Source organism: Rhea americana, unplaced genomic scaffold (assembly GCF_003343005.1).
Source record: "Rhea americana isolate MKP2758 unplaced genomic scaffold, rheAme1 scaffold_190, whole genome shotgun sequence".
Lineage (NCBI taxonomy): Eukaryota > Metazoa > Chordata > Aves > Rheiformes > Rheidae > Rhea > Rhea americana.
In genome coordinates, this window is record NW_028186039.1 from 1574311 (window position 1) to 1595931 (window position 21621).

General features: G+C 40.9%; 1 protein-coding gene across 4 annotated transcripts in view; it reads left to right on the forward strand.

Moving 5' to 3' along the window:
- The first annotated feature begins 4728 nt into the window (after nucleotides 1-4728).
- Nucleotides 4729-21621, forward strand: part of UQCC1 (ubiquinol-cytochrome c reductase complex assembly factor 1) — a 53686-nt gene continuing 36793 nt past the window's right edge. For all 4 annotated transcript variants that reach the window (XM_085302669.1, XM_085302670.1, XM_085302671.1 and 1 more), the window contains exons 1-5: nucleotides 4729-4803; nucleotides 8055-8159; nucleotides 9466-9570; nucleotides 14395-14502; nucleotides 16840-16912. In XM_085302669.1, the coding sequence (XP_085158795.1) occupies nucleotides 4780-4803; nucleotides 8055-8159; nucleotides 9466-9570; nucleotides 14395-14502; nucleotides 16840-16912 (415 nt within the window). In that variant the 5' untranslated portion in view covers nucleotides 4729-4779. The remainder of the gene's footprint in view (nucleotides 4804-8054; nucleotides 8160-9465; nucleotides 9571-14394; nucleotides 14503-16839; nucleotides 16913-21621) is intronic.

A 21621-nucleotide genomic window follows, 5' to 3' on the forward strand; every position in this document is an offset into this window, starting at 1 on the left:
TAATTTGAATCTTTCATGTCAAAAATGACCATCGCAATTATCATGCTGGAGGCCTCCACCTCTCTCCCTGTTTTTCTTGTGGCACCTTCTTTCTATCACTAATTAGCAGTTCATGAAGCCAGCAAGTCAGTTCCTATCCTGATAAATATTCAATTATCAGTTGGTCAAGTCTCACAGTTGATAATACTCCACTCTGCTTGCCTTACAGCTCTTCTTGCCTTATACATTCTGCAAATATACTATCTGCCAATAAATGTGGCTATGATCGCAACAATGAAATTAGTAAGTCACCTAAAACTGGATCAAAACAGCTGCAAGAATAAGATCAATTCCTATGCTGGCTTACTTAGGCTAAACTGGATCAAAAATGTTTAAAAAAAAGTGCTGGCCATAACTTGGATCTTTCAGTTGTTTTAAAGGGCTCAGTTTTGTCAATTCACTCCGCTTTGTTAGTATCTGAACACTAAACAATTTCCTTACGTGCTTTTACTCCAAGCCTTTCATTGCCAGCTCCCTCCTGCCTCTGTATTCCAGATTACAACCCCGATTGTCTCCATTCTCTGTTAAAAGCAGATCCTTATTCTGTCTTCACACACATGGACAATGGGTGGACGTGGAATTTTTCTTCTCCGAGTTTTTTCAAGCCTGGTTGCCACTGTTCATACTCATTCTTTATGTTTGGATGTTTACTGAGTTGAGGCTTTCACTAATGGGCTAGAACTATGCCACCCTTCCTATACTGCACATTAGTTGACTTGTCAAGATGAAGCCTTGCCAACCACCTCAAGAGCCTTGAGCTAGACCAAATGTACTCTAGAAAACTTGACACTTCCACAGAGCCAATGTTAAACTCCGACTGGAACCCAAAATAGGTGTCAGCTACTCTGGCTGTGGTTCAGAGCCTAGGGCCACAGGGCTTACGAACTACTCTCATCCACCTTTCAGACTGCTCTGTTGTAGTTCTTATGTTGTTTTTCTCATTTCCTCATCAGGCAAGCCAGGGTCTCCAATCTGTGTGCACGGAATGACACAGGGTGTCTCTGTGTGTGCATGTGTGCAAGTTGAGAGAATTCAGGATGTGAAGAAGTGGTTGCTTTGAAGGAAAACCATAAAAATAGACAATGGGACAAGACATACCTACAGAAAATATTTATTATTTTCCAATAAAAAGCTGGCAGCATAAATTTCCATGCTCTCTATATGTGAAATCTCTAAGGGTCTGCACCTCCACTGGGAACTTTTCAGGAACCCGAAGTTTGAATCTCAACCCACTGAGCTGGGGACTCACACCATCCAGGCTTAATCACCTGCTTCCTGCAGGGCACCACAAAGGGAAACTGGTAATATATACCTTATGAGTGGCCCACAGAAGGCTCTTAAAGCAGTAATGAGAATGTGCGCTTATACCAAAGTCTAATGCAAGGCTCTCTCCTCAGTATCCTTGTCCCTCAAAATAGACTCCTGGGGGAGGTTTGTTCCCTGTGCTTGCTGGTTTGGGGACAGAGCTTCAAGGTCATTGCTACTGCTTCTCCCCTTACCTTCTTTTTGTTACCTGCAAGAAGATCACTACTGTTACATTCAGCATCATTACTACTACTGCCGCTGATACCAGCATCAATCTGGATGGCAGTTTGACACAGTTTGACAATAAAGCAAAGCTGATCCAATAGCTGACTGCTGCTAAAATAGTCAGTCTAGTCTCATGTTCTCCCGCCCCATGCTACACATTCCAGGCATTCCTCTGATCCTGAGGAGCATTAGTTTAGGTAGCTAAGCTCACAGAAAATTAATCCTACTAAAAGCAACAAAAAAGACAATTTTCTGATGGGCTAGCACTTTGAACCAGCTCATCAGCTCAGCATTCATTAGATGAATGCTAGCACTAGCACTGGACCTCTCCTTGTGTGCTTAGTTGTACTGTCAAACCATGCCCTTTCTTACTTCATCTACCAGTCCCATCTAAACAGAAATATAGGAGCAAAGACAGGCTTCTCCAACCTCCCTTCAAAGGTCTGTGGACTGTCACCACAACCATTTTTATGGTACCTGTCATCTGATTAAAGAAGTAACCATTCCTGCAGTCACCAGACTTTTCCCACCATCAGTTTCCCAAGGAGATGATACTGTTAGTAGACACACTTCAGAGTCACATTTCCATTCTGTTTTTACTAGCTTTTTGCACTCTCACACAGCAGTCCAAGACCCCTTGTCATACTTTAAAAATGACAAATTTCAGTCATTTGCAGCATTCTGCAGTTTGTCCCACTCTTCCTCCTATACCTCCACCGTGCCCCAAACTCAGATCCTGTGCTCATCCCTGTCTCCCTGCACTGATGTCTGATTTCCATCCTGTATCATTCTTGAGTGTACATACCCATCCAGCCCCATCACTGCTGTTCCTCAACCAGGGGAGGTTTCTCTCCCCCTTTCTGTTTCACTTCTCCTTCAGTTAAACTCCTCTAAAATGCTTTTCCTCAGCCCATGTTCTGTGGCCTCTTATCTCCTCCCTAATAACTGTTCCCTCCAGCTGCTTGCAATGGCAAACTTCAGCCAGCTGCCTGGCGTTTAAGCAGAAAGATGACAGGGTTGAAGCTGAAACCCAAGGACCCTTCAATATGATTATCATCTTCCTTTGCAATTCTTCTTTCCTGCTCAGTCACCTCGCTGTGAGTACTCCTATCACCATTGTTAATGTCCTTCAATGAAAAAACACCAGCAGTATGAGAGGAACTTTGTTGCCCTGCCTCTGGGACCTCCTGCTGCCCCTGTTTAAATAAAAATGCTTGCCCAGGAACAATTCCACGAGGAACATTCATGACTAAGGTAAGACACTTGCAGCCATGGAGCTGCTCATTGAGCAGAGCTGAATGGTAGGAACTTGAGCAGGACTGTAAAGATTGTGTACATACAGGGGAGTAAGTTGCCAGAGCTCTGAGGAAATTCCTTTAGATTTGAATCTGAAACTCATCTCATATAGACTGACATGGGCAGAGCCTAACTGTTACACTGAGAATGAAATAAGAGAGTTAGGCAGAGGAGTCTTACTTAAGATGTTAATTTTCTATCACTGAACCATGCTGAAATCCTGCTGTGCATCATTGAGTAAGATACCAGCAACTGGTACAACCAGTGCAATTATTAGACATAGCTCCCCGGTTAGATGAGCAGAAAGAATACCTACTAAGGTAAACAAGCTACTGCACAACACTGTGGGACTGCTCGGCTACTGACAGAATCTTTTCTCTGGAATTACAGAGCAGTGTGGGAATTCTTGAATTTAATCACCTTCAATGATTCTAGCTCTTTAATGGCAATGAGGCCTCAGAAACATGTATGCATTTTCCCCTCTTGCCCTCTCACAAGCAAAAAAAAATGCTGTTAGAAACAATATTTAATATTGATTGGAGCCTAATGCATGCAGGACAGCTAAGCAAATAGAAAGAAACAGAACTAGCTTTAACTCTCCTCCCCAGACTAGTATGGTCACAGGAACCAAAYGAAATGTAGCACAACTCTGACAGAGATCTTCAGTTCTCTGTGTTTAACATCCAACACAATTTTAGAACAGCTTGTTCACTAAATGCATTGTCAGATACAGTTCAAGTTATTTTGCAAGAAGAGTTGCAGCGAGTCAGAACATCTCAAAAAACCCTGACTGTACATACAAGAATCTGGGATGCCTGTAAAGAAGGAAGTCCAAGTAGGTGATTCCATTGGCCCCATGAGATCTGACATTTAAGAACATATGAAAGAATTCTGAGGACTACTGTGGAGTTTCAGGGCCATTAAAGCAGCTGCTACTGCCCTCTCGAGAAGCTGACATCCCAATAAATAGGCTGGGAAAGAGGGGAGTAGAATATTATAGTTCCCTAAGCCCTTTAAGACAGCACTGCTGCTGAAAAGAGCAGCCTCACTCTTCCCCAGCTGCTCTTGCCCACATCTGTGCTAGCCTCCCTCTTACCAGGCCTAACATTTGTGAGGTGATGTGGATGTGATCCAGACTAAACCTAACCTGGCAAAACAAACCAGCTTATTTTGACCTCTGTCAGGTTGCTGGTCTGATTCACTCTGCAGCCTCATGAAAGCTGATGCCAGCAGAAGGAAGGCAGTSGGGGCAGGCAGGACCATTCCTGGCCACAAGGGCCTGGCTCCAGGGCCTATGGGACACTGGCATGAGGGGCTCTACCCTGTTTTCTTGCTACTACCACCAAAAAAATCTCAGTACTGCATGTCCGTGAGGGGCTCAAGGAAACAGCTTTCTGCTCGGGACTGCCTGAATAGCCAGCCCAATACCAGCGCGAGGAAACCTTGCTGCTGTCATGGCCAGCTGTCCATGCCCAGTGACAGACTTTGGCCCTCATGGGTCAAGCTTTCCAGGAGAGAGAACTTCCAAGGGGCAAATACAGATTTGTCACCTTTCCCCCTTCCAAACCAAACGCAAACACACCGGCACTCCCAGCCTCAGCTAGCATCCCCCTCCGCCCCACGACACCCCCCGCCAGGCTCGCTTCGCGCAGCGGCGGCCCTGAGGTGACGGCAGAGCGCGCGCACAGCAGCGCGCGCACAGCAGCCGCCGCGGCCCTCCCTCCTCCCGCCAACTGCCGCCGCGCGCGCGCACCCCCCACCACCACCCCCGCCGTCGCGCGCGCGCGCGCGCGCTCCCCACCCCTCCGGCTCTCGGCCGCCTCGCGCGGCTCCCACAGCGCGCGTGCGCTGCCCGGGGGGGCGGAAGGGGCCGAGCCCGGCGCGCCGCGCCGCCGGAAGCGGCACGCAGCAGCCATGGCGGCGCTGGTGAGAGCCGTGGTGAGTGGCGGCGGCCGGGGTCGCCTTCCCCGCCCTCGCAGTGCGTGGCAGCCCCTTCCGCGTGACGGGGCGGGGCGGCGCAGGCCTGGCGGGCGGCGCTGCCGAGGGGACGGGCGGCGCTGCCGAGGGGACGGGCGGCGTGCGAGGCCGAGCGCGTAGCCGTGGGCTGGAGCCGGTGTCCCCCTCCCCACGGTGCCGGTCGCGGACGTCTCACAGCCGCAGGGGCTCCTGCGGGCCGCCCTGCGCGCTCCCTGTCTGCAGCGTGGCCTTGCTGTAGGCGAAGTGTACAAGAAAAAAACTGTTAAACGATGTTTGTAAAGGAGTTGTCGTTTTGTGGATAATAATTAGACTTTTGGCGTTGCTGAGGGAGGTTGCTGCACCCAGCTGCTTATTCCTGTTCTCAGGGTGCAGCACTCAAAGATTCAGGCGTTTCCCATGTCCGGGGGAGACGTCTCTCGCGAAGGCAGGGAGAAAGGCTTGAACTTTTGATTCAGCGGTTGCACTTATGTAACAGTTATGCAAGACTGAAGTAGTCCTGGTTGGGGCTTCGTATTTGAGAAAATTTGTCTAGTACTTCTGTCACTGTGGACATGGTGTGTATGCCCTGCGGGATGGGGACTGTCCCTTCTTGACGTTCCCCTCTCACTTTTGAGGTGCTTGATAGCAAAAATCATATAAAGACTCCAATTCCTGAGTTAAGTGGAACAGACTGGGTTCCTATGGAGGCCTGAGAGTGTATTACTTATCACTCAGCTTTTTTGTTCTTTCTAATGCACTAACGCATTTGTATCTATCCCTTACCTTTTTTGTGTGTGTATGAGCTTTTATAAAGTCTCTGTGTCAAGATACCACATTCAGTAGAAACGAAAAGAGTGAAGTCTGACTAGGTTCTGAGATTCTGTCACAATACAAATACCGGGATGCCAAGTGTGCTAGATGGAGAAATATCTGTGAGAAAAACAGAAGACCTTTAGTCAAAGAGCTGTACCCTCTTACAAAATTAATCCTCTGCTTTTTTGGAACTGGTGTCTCAAGTGTGGTTTTTATCAGCATGGTGAGCCCTACCTGAGTGCTCACTGCAACTGAAATGAGGACTCCCACCTTGTCCTCCCATTCCTCCTCCTCCTCCTTGCTGACCTCTCTGTATTGTTGCCTACATTTGCCTGCTCCAGCATTTTATTTGTGGATCTTTATGTGCTAAATGCCAAAACAGTACCCTGACAATATTAAAATAAGGTTAATTTCCTGATGTTTTAGTGAATTAAAAAGTTTACTAAATACTGTGGCGATCAGTAGCAAAAGAGGAGGGGAAGACCAGCAGGAGGAGGAGTGGTAGAGAGGTAGTGAGTCACCAGATGGGTTCAACTGTCTGTTGAACTGTATTAGTGGTACATGGCAATCGGATAGATGGTAATATTGTTTGTAAGAGAGCTTTTTCTATTGATTATTTTAATTTCTTTGTGCTGTTTTTTCAAACCTTCATGCAAAATTCTAGGGCTCTTTTAACCGAATCCCATTTCTCTTTTCCTATTACTTTGTATCTGAAACCAGTTGTAAGAATTTTGTACATCTCAATTTACCTCTGCTTAGCATGCAAAGGAAAACTATTAGAAGTTTATTGRTTTCTGAATTGTACTTACTGGGTACTGATGTCATGGAGAAAGAGCAGAAACTAAATGATTTTCCATAGTTATAATAAAGGGGAGCAGCAGTGGTGACCGTTAATCATATATTCGTCATGGTAGTGCCTCTCTCCTCCCTCTGTTTTTTTAAAAGCCCAGGTCAGCTCACTTGATAGAGCTGCACTTTTCATCCATTAAGAGTTAAATACGGACAGTCTGAGGAGGCAGTGCACTGCACCTAAGGGACAGCAGTGAGTGTGCARATAGAATTGCATGGGGAACAGGAATTCAAGTTGGTTTTGCTTCTCTTCCTCCTAGCCTTTTGGCAGATCTGCTAGTCTCATAGTTTCTGGGAACTTCTGGTGTTCTGTGTGTCAGGACTGTATTGGGTGGTGCAGGTATCTGTGTAGTGTTCCCTTGGGTTTGGCAGCAGAAGTTTATTGAGCTAGAGATACTTACTGCTTTAGAATGGGAAAACTGTTTTTTTAAGAACAGAATTGCTGAGGTTGTAAAAGACCTCTGGAGATAATCTTGTCCAGTGCCCCTCCTTAAAGCAGGATCAAGTAGAGCATGTTGCTGTGGGCTTTGTCCAGTCAAGTYTGAATATCTCCAAGGATGGAGCAAGCTATTGCAGTGTTTGATCTTCCTTAAAATTAAGTTGTATTCTTACATTTAAACAGATTTTCTTTTAATATATTTTAATTTGTGACCATTTCCTCTTGTTCTTTCACTGGGCATCATTGAGAAGTGTCTGGCTCTGTCCTCTTTACTATTCTTCCCCCCCCCCCCCCCCAATCAGGTATTTACACACTTTGATAAGGTCTCTCTTCAGCCTTTTCTTCTGCAGGCTAAACAATCACAATCTCTCTTCATAGATCAAATGTTCCAGTTCCTTAGTCATCTTTGTGGCCCACTAAAAAGTTAAGCTATTTTTGTGAGAAAAATATCATCCACTCTAATAATATAGACATTTTCCCAGTACTAATATAGGGCTTTTATGGAGAAAGCAAGTGTAGTACCTACTTGAATATTGAAAGTAAGTAAAAGCATGGGTGAAAAAAAGATTGTCTCTTTTCCTTATTTTCTGTAATTCTCTTTAATGATAGAAAATAATCACCTTTCCTGAAGCTTGTTGGGACAGTGTATGCTTTTGGAATATTAAAATTACTCATTTTGGCCCAGTTATTTAAGACAGAAAGATGTATAAAAGCTGAGAGTGGAATAATACACCTGTTTTTATTCCCATTTATGTGTTTATTGTTGACTGTGTGATGGGAACCAGATAGTTASTAAAACCCAGCAAGAGAATTTGATGAGGGCTTCTTACAGATCACTCATTCAGCTGAATAATGCTTCTTAAGCACCTTAACTTGTTCTACAGATGTAAAAATTGTGGACAGCCCACTGTTTCCCTTGGTTATTCTATTTCTGCCTTCAAATGCTAGTTGTTGCATACTTTTCTCAAAGGCAAACTTTTTTTAAAAAACCAAAACTTTTGTTAAATACAAACTTGGAATTTAATCTGAACATTGTTACATGAACGAAAAAAATATGTGGAAGCTAGAGGACAACTAAACTGTTTCTGAGTTGTGTGGATGCTCCTCTTCATCACTAGTCTCTCTGTTCCAGAGCTGCCAGTTTGGAGTAACTCAATGGATAGCAGCATGCAGTGGATTATTACAGACCACCATGGTCCAAGGCCAATGTAGAAGGATGCTCTGTAGTATTTTCCAGGTAAGATGTCAGAGTACGTTAAAGTGTCTAAAAACTGGGATGTGCCTAACTCTGTAAGAAAAAAAAATAGTTTTTGAGTAGAGTTTTCTAAAAGTTTTACTTCATCATTTATGTATTGATGAAATATCAAGTTTTTAAGAAGAGCATGTAAGCTCCCAATTTTTTTGGTTCACCTGTACTGAGAAAGCAAACAAAGCTGCTTACCAGTGCTGCAAATCCAAAACAAGGCATCTTGAAGTGCTGAAGAAAGCATTTTCTCTGAATTAAGTAGTAGAGAATGGTTTTAGGAAGTTCAGTGGGACATGGTGAGGCAATTTAGAAACCTGCTGCTGCTGCTGAAAGGAGGAGCTCCCACTCTTCCTCCTGTCTGTTCCTACTCTTACCTTGTGCTGGCTCTAGTGTTTGTCAGACCCCTTTATGAGGTAGTTTAACTCATTGAAATATCAGAAAACTATCTGGAAAAGAAGTGAACTTTTTCTGTCTTTTTACTGAAGGGAGTAGGGAGCCTTCTTTTGATGTCAACTCTTTAAGTTGTTGTTTTCATTTCAACTATGTTGGTTTTTTGTCTTTAGCAGATAACACAGCAGAAGTCTTAATTTAGATGTAATTTTTCCAAAGAAGCTATTACAAGCTMTTTATTCATGGTTGCTCTTAATAGCCAGCATAGAGCATGTCTCCACTTTACAATAGTCTTGGAGTTTCTAGCAGTGAGATGGTATGTCGGGCTGGCACAGCACAACGTTGAATAGTGATATTATTTCCGTTTGAAAGCACTGCTTTGCAATGTTAATTCCATTTTATACTAATATTGATTGTAGCTCTGTAATACAAATCGTGTCACATAGAGGTTAGAGAGATACATATCTATTCCTCTACAACTTGTTTTGCTCAACTCCTGTCCGCGAAGACAATTGAATAGCTATAAGGTTGCTTGTAAACTCTCTTTCTCTCCAGGGAAATTATTTAGTAAGAGACAAAAAACATAAGTAGGATTAATTTCTCAGAAAATCTAAGTAGCATAGCCTGTAGTTTTTAAGAGTGGAGTGGTCTGCCAATGTATTCTAGCCTTATGCTTACAGAGCAGTAGAAAATATGTTGTATGGAGCATTAAACGTGACAACCAATTTATTTGTAATAGTTACAGTAATAAATTTGTGCTGTGTGTAATACAAAGTTCTGCAGGTTTAGAGTGAACTATAATTGGCTTGGAAGCAAATTAAGGGTAATTGGTGTAAAGTTAATTGTTTACTACCAAATAGTCTCTTCACTTTTATTGTTTTTTTTCTTCTTTTATCATTTTTATTAGAGACACAAGACTGGACGATTCCGACTGTCTAATGTCTGTGGTGGATTGACTCAAGCTAATGGAGCCGTTACACAGCAAAATAGAACATTTTACAACACAAATAAGGTTAGAAGAGTGTATTTTTATTATTGGCACACTGTGCTAGGGATTACATAGGTACAGGTAACAGAATATTTTTAAAAACTGAATCACCTCTCAAGTATTTTCGTATAAAATATTTTAGTATAGCATTAACAGTAGGTCCGATGATTTGAGAAGTACTATGTTCCTTTCTAGAAAATGAAGTGCCAATGTAGGAAAGCCTGGTCACAGTTGGGTTATGTGCCGGGAGGTTCCCATGACAAGTCCAGTTAGGAAAGAATCTAAATTAAGGAAAGTAGTAATAAGGTGAGGGCAGATGGTCCTTTCTTATCTTCAGCAGATGGTCCTTTCCTACCTTCAAAGAAGGAAGCGCAGAAGTTTTCCATATATACACAAGTGACAAGGTGACAACAATTTTGATATCTGCTAAAGCCTTAAAATTGTCATGTAGTATCTTAATTATGACTAATTATAGTGTGCAACTAATATTGAAAGTCTCTTCGTCAATATTATTTTGTTAATTTGTGTTGTATCCATCTCTTATTGATTTGTGTCTTTTATCTTGGAATAGAAGTCTTCTGGAGCATGAACCATCCATCTCTGTAAGATTTGCTTAGTACTTAATCCAAGGGTGTCAGCATCTCTCTAATAAATACTGTGATCCTGCTATAGTGATCTCAGTGCGAATATAATAGCAAAAAGCAGGAGAAATGGGAGGATAGAGGGAAATGAGACCTTTAAATAAAATTTACATTAAAAAAAATTCCTAGTTCTCTGACTAATGGTGTATTTTGCTTTAGTGGTTTTAGAGGTAAATATTAACAAGCAGTTGGAATTTGAATTGTGTATTTTGATGTGGAAAGGCAAAATGAAAGAAAACAAGGAGAGGTATGTGGAAGGAAAGAACTACTGGCTGCTATTTAATTCTTAACTAGAACTTTTCTTAGTTTCTGAGTGTTTTTCAGCTGACAGGGTAAACTGAACCTTTTGCAGACAAGGAAGTTGAAGTGTGCAAAATAGCTTGCATAAGTCGCACTGTGACCTAGTGGCAGATCTAAGAACAGAATCCAGACTGGACCCAGTGCATACCCTAATCGCTGTGCCTGCACTGCTTCTTTAATACCTGCCCAAACATCATTTGGAGAGCATGATAAGGTAGTAGATCTAACAAACCAGGAGTAGCATGAGGATTTTCAAAGCAGAGATGAGAAACTAGTTTGATGTAGTAGAAAAGGACTAGTGGAGGAGTACAAAAGCTAGAATGACGAGTCAGGAAACTTCCTACTTAAAATAGTCTTGATGTAAGAAGCCATGCAGGATTTATGAACAGAGAGAAAGCAGGTTGGAAGAGTGGAGATAAGATTTGAAGTAAGTGCCTGGACTGCAACCTTAATATTTTGAACAGAGAAAAGCTTAGTCACTTTTGAAATGTGAACCTGACTGTCTTTCTCTTGGTGGGAAAATGAGGTAGAATTAATGGGGAACTCCAGCTGTCTTTTTTTTGTATTAGGTGTTAAAATCAAGGGAATTGACTGCCTTGAGCACTATCTTTCAGGTATTATGCAGGAAAGTCAGTGGGAGGCAGGCCTTTCAGTGTCCTGATAAGATTGTTAATTTGAAAAAGTTATAAAATATTTTGAATTTCTCAGTATATGTTTTGTATAATAATCTTGATTTTAAGTCATCTTCCTTGGCATAATGAAAAACCTGTGGTGAGGGAAACTTCATAATGCATTTGTAGATGACAACAAGCTAATAATTAAGTAGGGGCTAGGTATGATATTAATTAGTGTGGAGAAGATGAAGGTTGTTTCGGTAGTTCTGAATTTGGTATGAAACTGATTACTGGAACACAAATGTTGTGTATTGAGCATATCCTACCGTCCTGGCTGGAAGGAGCTTGTGACATAAGATTCAGGTGGCATTTTTAGTGTGCAGGAGGAGAATAATATTACACAGGAGGAACAGGATAAGCTTGAAGAACAGTGTAATAAAAACTGGGTTCAAACTTCATGTATGTGTCAGTAGAGTCACTGGGTCCAACACATGCAACAGAGGGAGAGAAAGTACTTTTGTGGAGGCAGTTGTTCTGGATGGTAACAGTGGACATGGTAAGCAGGTTTAATGGCCAACATTCAAAGCAAAGATCTGAGTATTAAGGAAGATCCTGGATAGCTCTGTCTTACTAGGTGAGTGATGGATACCAAAATGTTACTGAGTGTGTTTCCTCTTATTTACCTAAATACTAGGCATAATGGACGTCAAAACATTGACAGCCATTGGTAGTATGAGAACACAAAGCATTTTATCTGAAATGTTAATGCTGAATATGCATGGTGATTATGGCTCAAAGCTGCCTTTTTTTGTCCCCTTTGCAGTTAATTTTTAATTAAACATAGCAACTTGTACTGGATATGTCTGTATTTTAATATATTTTTAAAATCATTCATATTATAGATAAATGAAGGTTTGGCAGTAAAGTTATTTCAAAAATTACTGTAATAGTGGTAGGAAGATTGTAAAGAATAGGCTTTTGTATGTGAAAAGACTAGTTTAGGTTTCTTGAAATCTAAAAAGAGATAACAGATGGGCATATATATAATACTAGACTATGAAATTCATTAAAAATGAACAAAGGAATAGAATTTATTATTTCCTGCTCCTTACAGGAAAACAGGGGGCATCCAGTGAAATAACAAGGTTCAGGTTTAAAACAGGCACAGGGGAATTGTTTTCACATAACTTAATCTGTGAAATTTAAGTGTCACAACTCCATAGCCTGTGGAGGTTAAATGCTTAAATGATTTCAGTAAAGTGCTGAAGATGTATCCAGCTGCAGCTGCCAAACATGACTGGGTGGATGCGTTTTCTAGCATAGGAATGACTGTCCAGAACTGGGCAGGTAACCCCAGGAGGCTGCTCTCTGTGTGCTGTATTTCTCTATTCTGAAAGTATCTCTTCCAAGTATCTGCTACTGATCCTTACCGTAGGTGGGATACAGGCCTAAGTGTTTGTTCTGGTAATGTATGGCAGTTCTTTTGTTGCTAAATTGCTACACTTCCCACCAAATCTGGTAACTCTAGCTAATTATTATTATTACTGTTGTTATTATTTATTATTTAATATATTACTGTCTTTGGAGAAAGTATTTAGAGTGAAATTCCAGTAACCTAAAGTAATTTAATCCTCCTTTGAGCAGGGAGCATTCTCARTGGTAATGAATCTCAGCTGTATTCCTCAAGTATATGTGGGAGAAAGTGGAGTAGTTTGTTGATAGTATAATGAATTAAATATAAACAATATAAACGTTCATTAGAAAATTTGTTAGATCACAAATTGTACTTACTGATGGCTGATCACTGTTGCTGGTGAGTTTTGGGCAGAATACCGCAAAGATTCTTATCAACGCAATGATCTTTAAGGTATGTAGTTAACCTGGAACAAAACAATTACTTTCATGTTTGTAGACAGTGCAAATAATTGACCTGGTAAAAACTAAGGACTAATTACTTTTCTGATCTGGATTTTCTGCAAGGATGATCTAGATTGATAGAAAGATTCATCAGTTACAAGGAGAATAAGATTCTAGAGGAGCTTTTCAGTGAGAATGRTGGATTCATGTAATTTTAGTAGTTTTAAGATGGAACAGATTGTATTTTACAATGTATAATTCGAGAATATGATATGCTTGTGGGAGCAAGAACTGAACTCATAGAACGTGCAAGGGCTGGATAGATTTATTTTACTGTGCTTCTGTGATTTGTTTGTTCRTTTTGTCTGCAAAAGATTTAATTCCAAATAAAGCTGGTGCATCTAGAAGGAGAGAACATACCTCGTACTTGGAAAAACAAGAGCTATATTTTGGAAAGCAGGTTTTTGTATAAACCGTTTGAGCCTGAGCTTCCAGTTGGGTGCTTGCCAAAACTGTTATGTGATGCTTGGATTCATATGCAGAAGAATGTCAAGTAGAAAGAAAAGTATATCTTTAGCATTGTGAGACTACTTGAGAAGCACTAGGACCAATCCAGGTATTTGTATTTCAAGCTGAAGAAATGGAAGTAGATAAGAAAAATCACCTAAATGACTGAAAAACTTGGATTGACAGCTTTTTCACAACATTTTTTTTTCTCCATTTTTTTTTTCTTCCTTGGATGCTTAATCTTCCTTTTAGTGTTTGAATTTTTGGCTTTAAACTCTAGATTTGTAAGTTTGTTTGGAAAAGTTTATAATTTCTTAGTGAAACAAAAGTGGTCTAAATTAAACTTCTATCCTAATGCTGTTTGCAGGATCTTTTTCATTCTACTTAATGTTTAGCACAAACAAAACCCAAGAATGCCTAGATAATGTATTGTGGGATCTTCATRTAATTTAATACATGCCTTATTACTCATCAAAATATTTGTTAGGCTGTTGAGCATTTGAAAACCTTAAATGAAAGTTACCTGTTTTTCTGCACGTTGTGATGAAGCTCAACTGCTTTGTGGTCTTGAGACAGCAGTTACTGAAGAGCCTGCTTTTTTAAAAGCCTATTGAAGTTGTAGTGGATAACCATTAAAGAGTCTGGGCCTTGGGACATGTTGATATATAATGTGGAAAGTAACCAATGATGTTTTCTGATGTCTAATGTGTGCATTAAAACTGGTCTTTCTCATCTGGAGCAGTTAAGTAGATTTTATATGTATTTTGTAGAGAGTATCTAAGTATGTACTTGTTTTGTTTGTTGAACTAAGAAAGTAAACCAAAAAAGCTAATATTAGCAATTAACCTTGTAGTTCATCCAACTAAAATGATTTATCAGACTAAATTGCTGAGATAAAATATGTGATAATTTTTTTAAAAATATTTCAGCATCTTTCTGCAAAAGATTCCTTGCAGCCATCCGAAGAAAAAGTGGGTGCCTTCACAAGGATAATAGAAGCAATGGGTTTCACAGGACCTCTGAAATATAGCAGATGGGTAAAGCATTTACTTGGTGATTTTTCTTTTTTAGTTGCTTATTACTTTTAGCATTCTAAAAAAACCTTGTTTTATCATATGGGGAATACTTGTGTGGAACTATCCTGTTTGTTACCTAAATACATTTACATTCTGTGATATAGGGAATAGTAATCTAGAGCTTGAACCTGCTTTGATTTATGCATTTCCATCTCTGACGTAGCTGGGAGTATTATATTTCGTTTGTAGATGAGTCTTAAGTTGTTTTGTATTTCTTCAAACCTCTGATTTATCACTTTATTTGTGCATCAGAGAGCACAGTAACATTACTGTCTCAAAGCAGAGATCCACATAGATCAGCATTGTGTCTCTGGTGGTGACCAATAGCAGTTATCTGGAAATAATGTAATTACAGGGAACACATAGGAAGAAATTTTTCGCAGGCATTCCTCCAGCCRACAGCAATTGTCTGTTTTGGGACTCCTGAACCAGAGCAGGCATTTCTCTGTAATATCAATTGTTGGGTTTTTCTTCTATAAATTTGTCCACTTACCCTAAAGGAGTCAGTGGTGAACATGGTATAACTAGGGGGACTGAGCACAACTGTGCAGAAATTAAAATGCTGTAAGATGTTTTGAAGGTCTGCAAGACAAAACAGAGCTTCTCAAAGACTGGTCTGAAACTATTGCTGGTTACATCTTCCTCCATCAGAAAGTAAATATAAAGGAAAGATAACTTGCACTTAAGATGGTGAGATATTTTGATTTAAGTTTAGCTGCTTTTAATCAAGTGATGCTAAGGCTCGAGAGAGAGTACTTCTTTCATGTGTTTCTGTATATATTGTTGTAATAAAGATTCTTGTTAGCTGTGAGTGTTGATTCAGAGTTCTCCTTAATTGCTACGCTTCACTGCCTACTTTTGGCTAGGGGACTTGGATTTGGAGAGAATTATTTTGTGATTAAGGCTCAGGAGACCTGAGTTCATTTTTGGCCTCGCCAGTGCTCTCTGAGATCTTAGGGAATTTTCTTATTTCTCTTTTTTTTTCTGATTTTCCTCTATCTGCTTACTTCTTCTCCACACCAAAACCTCAATGATTAAATTTCACCGGTTCTTCCCCTGTGTTACCTGCCTTATTTAAGGGATGCATGGCAGGGACTGTTCTTTACAATATGATTTTAATATCTAGTAATGCCTGGTCAGAGGCAATGAGTTTCACTGCAGAGATGCTCTACTCAAAGGCCAGACAGTATTTCCTTTAAAGTGGAAGTCTTCAGTACTGGAACTCCAGTAAGTGCTGTAAATTATTTTATTGTACAAATTTTGTATGTATAATTGATCATTGAGAAAGCTTCTAATCTTTATTTATGATAGAAGACCTGTGACTATTGAACAAGAAAAAACAATAGTTCCTGTGTTTCCACGGTAGGAAAACAGCTGCAGTTTCCTTACCTTCCTTTTAGTCAGTGTAAATAATAGTGTAAATAGTGTTTTGGTGCTTTGAATTGCCATTCTAAAAGCATGGAGTGTGGGTGCTAGGGATGTGCTTAGCTCTGCAGAGTAGTGAGCACTAAGATGATCCYTAAGAGATGTGCTTTAACAAACACACAAAAATACCACCACCATGCTGCCTCCTCCTCACCTGGCCCTTCTCAGCTAGGGAAGTTTATAATTTCCCTCCTTGATATCAGTAGAGGGGAATAGCTGTCAGTTCTTCTCACTGATCTCTGCTATCAGTTATTGTGCTCTTTAAAATTTCAGCACATGTATCTTAGCTATACATGATACTCTTAAGGTGTTTCTTGTGCAATGGCAGGCCAAGAAAAAATTAGAAGGGTAAAAGAATCTTACATATTGTATGATTCGTTGTCTGGGATTCCTTTCTAACTTGTGAAGCTTAGTTAGTCAATTTTCGTTCTTGCAGCAAAAAAGATTTTTAGGTGACTGGCACATCACTTTTTTAAAGTTTGAAAATTAAATTATTCAAGCCGTTTTGAGTTGTATACATCAATATTTAAAGTTATTARAGGAAACCAGAGATTGTGAATGGGCTTCTTTGCGATCTTTTTAAGGAAAGAAATTTAAATCACTTTTATATAAACAAGTATTATATTAAACTAGTTTTGGAAGGAAATTCTAGAAGCTATTTAGTCAGTTTCTTGGTTCGAGGCAAGATCAATTATACTTCTGTCATTCCTGGGAGATACTAGTTTAATATGCTGTTAAAAATCTTAAGTGTTTGTGACTTTTAGGAGAAGTCTTCTCAGAAGAAGACCATATAAGTATGTATTTAACAAAAACAGTAGCATTTAGTAGGTCTCATGATGAATACTTTAATTATTGTGTTTTATCTTTTTCTAGAAAATTAAGGTAGCAGCTCTGCGTATGTACACATGTTGTGTGGAGAAGACTGACTATGAGGAATTTTTCAACAGTAAGTTACAGTTCTGGTGGTGTTAGAATTTGGATATATATCTCATGTATTTTTTTTAATAAATATGACAGAAGCAAGAGTTGCCAGACCCTAACAGTGCATCGTAAAGTATAAGCTCATTATACTGCACCATTCTCTTAAACTCCAAAAGTGACAAGGGTGCAGGTGCAGACTCTGAAATCTGGAATTGTTACGCTTTATCTCTTGCAGTGGAGAACAAGAACAAGTGTGGGATAGGCAGAACCCAGAATATCCTGGGAAGTGAAGAATATTGTCTTTTGCATTGCCAAGACTGTGGCACAGACTGAGAATCCAGGTGTGCATGTACCCTTTTTCTTGTGATCAGATGGTCTCTGTGTCCTACCCAGTCCTGTGCTTAGTTGTGGAAAGGTCAAATATAACCAGGATGTGGATGAAGGTGTATGAGAACCATGCCCCTCCATAGGCATGCAATTATTTTGTATGAGGTAAGATCAGCTAGATCTCAGGGTTATACTTGTCTGTTTTCCTTCTATCTGTGATAGAGTTGTTTAGAAATGGATAGAGAGTGTGACTAGAACCAAGACAAGTCCCTCCTTTAAGTGTGTAGGAAAAATATTGAGTTGAATTGGATGACTGAATTTGGATACTGAATGCCTTCTTTCCCTCAGTCTTTATTAGTAAGACTGGTCCTCAGGAATCCCAGGCCATGGAGACCAGGGGGAAGGTCTGGAGAAAGGAGGATTTTTCCTTGGTAGGGGAGGATTGAATTAGGGATCACTTAAGCAAACTGAACACACTGGATACCTCCACGAATGCTGAGGGAGCTGGCTGATGTCATTGCTCAGACAAATATGATTGAGACCACTCTCAATCATATTTGAAAGGTCAGGGTGATCAGGAGAGCAACCTGAGGACTGGAAGAAAGCAAATGTGTCTCTAGCCTTCAGAAAGAGCAAGAAGATGAACCTAGGGAACTGCAGACTAGTCAGTCTCTTCTTGATCCCTGGGAAGATGATGGGGCAGTTAATCCTGGATATCATTTCCAAGCATATGAAGGATAAGAAGGTGATCAGAAGTAGTCAGCATGGATTCACAAAGGAGAAATCAACCTGAGAGCCTTCTATGATGGAATGACTGACTGCATAGATGGGGGGAGAACAGTGGATGTTGTCTACCTTGACTTACTAAGGTTTTTGACACTGTCTCCTGTAACATCCTCATAGGCATGCTCAGGAAGTGTGGGCTAGATGAACAGACAGTGAGGTGTATTGGGAACTGGCTGAAAGGCAGAGCTCAGATAGTTGTGCTCAGTGGCACAAAGTGTAGTTGGAGGGCTGTARTTAGCAGTGTCCCTCAGAAGACCTGTTGGAGAGCAGCTCTGTGGAGAAGAACGTGGGAGTCCTGGTGGACAGCAAGTTGACCATATCTAGGAACATGCCCTTGTGACCAAGAAGGCCAATGGTATCCTGGACTACATTGGGAAGAGCATGGCCAACAGGTTGAGGGAAGTGATCCTTCCCATCTGCTCAGCCCTGGTGCTCCTGGGGTACCCAGTATGAGAGAGAGAGCTACTGGAACAAGTCCAGCAAAGGGCCACTAAGATGATGAAGGGACTGGAGCATCTCTCATCTGAAGAAAGGCTGTGAGAGCTGGGACTGTTTAGTGTGGAGAAGAGAAGACTGAGAGGGGGTCTTATCAATGCATTGAAAAATATCTTAAGGGAGAACATAAAGAGGGTGGGGCCAGACTCTTCTCCGTGGTGCGCAGTGACAGGATGAGAGGCAATGGGCATAAACTGAAGCGTAGGAAATTCCGTCTGAACGTGAAGAAAAACTATGAGGATGACTGCACTGCAAGAGATTGCCCGGAGAGGTTGTGGAGTCTCCCTCCTTGGAGATACTCAAAAGCTGTCTGGACAAAGTCTTGGGCAACATACTSTCAGTGATTCTGCTTGAGCAGGGGAGTTGGTCTAGATGATCTCCAGAGGTTGCTTCCAACTTCAACCATTCTGTAATTCTTTTGAGTTTCCCATGTAGCTCACAGTTCTTTAACTGTCAGCCAAAAAATCTGTTGCTTTATTAGTATCATTACATAGGTTTCAGTAATAATTTCATTCTTATGTGAATTCCTAATTTCCTATGTAAGTATGATCCAGCTGGTAGTAAACCCATTGCCTGGATTTGGCCTGTCACCTGGCTTCCTGAGTCACCAAATGCTTTCTTATGGCCTTAAAATACACTAGCACAGGTGGGAGCTGGTGATACCTCCTCTTGAGAGATTAGATGAAGGTGTATTTTTGTGTTTGTCTAGCTTATTGAGAGTTGCTTGGAACATGGTGTTGCTGCAAGGTTTCCCAAAGGTTTCCAGAAGGTTTTCCAAAACTATCATGGTTGTAGGAGTTGAGAGAACTCTGTAAGCAGTAGGATTCATCATTAGTGATCAAAAAATTAGAACTTCATTTTTTCCTGTGGACACACCTCTTTCCAGCTATGTGTCCTCTCAGACTTTCTCAGCTAATTTCTCCAACTCTGAATTTACAGCCGGGGAAGCCTATGTTTAGGTTCATGTGAGAGTGTTATTGCATGAAGGAACTAGATAGGTGGTTTGTTGTTGTTGAGATTGACAGAGTGCTTGATGGCATCCATTGGTGTTCTGAGAATGCCTGTGGTTTTGAGATGTAGGGCTGTGGTTCTAAAGAAAGAGTTGCTCTGATAGAAAAACAGATGTAAAAGGTTTCTGTTACTTCTATCTACTTACAGCTGCAGCTGGTTTTGGGATTGGCTCTAAACCCTAACAGGCATGTGATTCATGTTAAAAATAGTCTCCTTAAAAGACAGACTGGGTGAGGTGGGCAAGAACCTTTTAAATTGGTCTTCCCAATTAAGAAGCTTTAGGCTATGGTTCCACAGGCAGCTGAGTTGAAATAGTGGCCAAAGGGAAAGGGCTCACTGCTCTATCTTGACTCCTCTGCTTCACGTAGACTCTCTGCCTTTGTCCTGGACTAGGTAATTGTTGTGTCCTGTAAGTTATTCATCCCACTGAAGGAAAATTGCCTTTTCTTGTGCTTGATGTTTCGTTGTGTTAGTGAATTAAAGTGGCAGAAGTGTTGGATAGGCAGCAGTGGTGGGGTAGTATACTCTTAAGAGAGGGGAACAAGACATGAAGTAGAATATCCAGCTTTTACTTCAGTTCACCACATCTTCATCAAACTAGGTCGGTTGTGAGCAGGTTTTTCCTTTCTAAATGGCTCCTTTTCAAATAAAGATGGGCCAAATTTAAACAAGGATCATGGCTTATTCCCAGAGGAGCAGCCTGAAGAACTAGCAGGAATAGGAAACAACTGCCTCTTAACTTTGTCCCTAGGTAATGCAGTAAGCATAGGTGTGCCTGAGTCTATTGGTGCAGGTGCTGCATGCTAATGTCAATGAATTGCACTGCTTAGGATCTGTAAGAGTAGTAAGGCTCCTGCATGGGACCCAGCTCAAAACGTACCTGAGCCAAAGCTGACTGTGGGTGGACCTGCTAGAATATTTATGCATTGCTTCCACTAGCACTTCTGGCTCTAGTTGCGTGATGTTGAGATATCCAAGTGAACTCTACACAGAGTCAGCTCGGGTCTCTGGAGAGCTTATTAGCTTTTTCTTTGTGGTTYGTGAAAGTTGTTAACCTACTGAGCTGGCCTTGGAAACGGTACATCCATGCATGTGCAGAACTATTTGTGGACTAATTAACCCAGTGTGGTCAGAACTGGTTCTTCAGAGAGCCATCTTCAGTGTTTCTGGACATGCTTTTGTGATGTGGTTAATTTGTAATGTGAATAATAACTGAGACTTGATCTTATGAAACTTGGATTGGTATATGGATGTTGTAAGGTAGTTAGTTCTCTGATAGAGATGACGTAGTGTATAAACATTGGATAATGTGTTGTTGAGGATGAGAGCAATGAGGAGAGCGTTTTGAGTGTCATAGGGTCTGTATCATACTATCTCAGTGCCTCTCTGCTGATGCTTAGTGAACTTCTAAGAGAACCCCCTAATACAGTATGAGCCCTGTGAACTGCATTTCTCTGTATTATGCTTTGGAGCAGTAGTTCACAAAATATGGACCATGATTGGGCAAATCATGAAGCCTCTGTAGCATACAAAGATGTTTGAATAGTGGCTCTCCAGTATTATTCTGCTGTTTATTTAATTGTACCTGCTATTCTATTGTTTCTTTGTTTTATGATCATGCACAGATAAAACCTTGGGAACTCTATTTTAGAGCCTACATCCCAAATGTCTACATTGCGCCCCTTAAAAGAAAAGGGGAGCCATTTGAAGACTTTAGCTGTTACCTGTATAAAGAAGGAGAACAGAGAAGTAGCAGAGGGAATAGCAACATTATTGGTGCCAGACTTTCTGTGCGCAAAGTTTATGTGGCTTGGGTCTTTTTAACAAAATGAATGAAGTAACCCTTTGTGAGGAAAGTGCTTCATGCCCATCGTTATACTTGAAAGACCAGGAGAGCTTTCAGAATCAGTTAGGTGATACTGAAAGCTCAGCTGAAGAGTCTTTCTGGTGGACATGGAGTGTATGATGACTTGAATTTGTCTTGGGCTGTTAATACTTAACAGTGTTGCTACATTGTCGTGCTGTTGCAGTGGCAAAGAACCTGTCCCATCAAAACAGCATTTCACATAGCTTCTAGTGGAGCTGCCAGGCAACTCARAAGGGCTGGAGTTTACC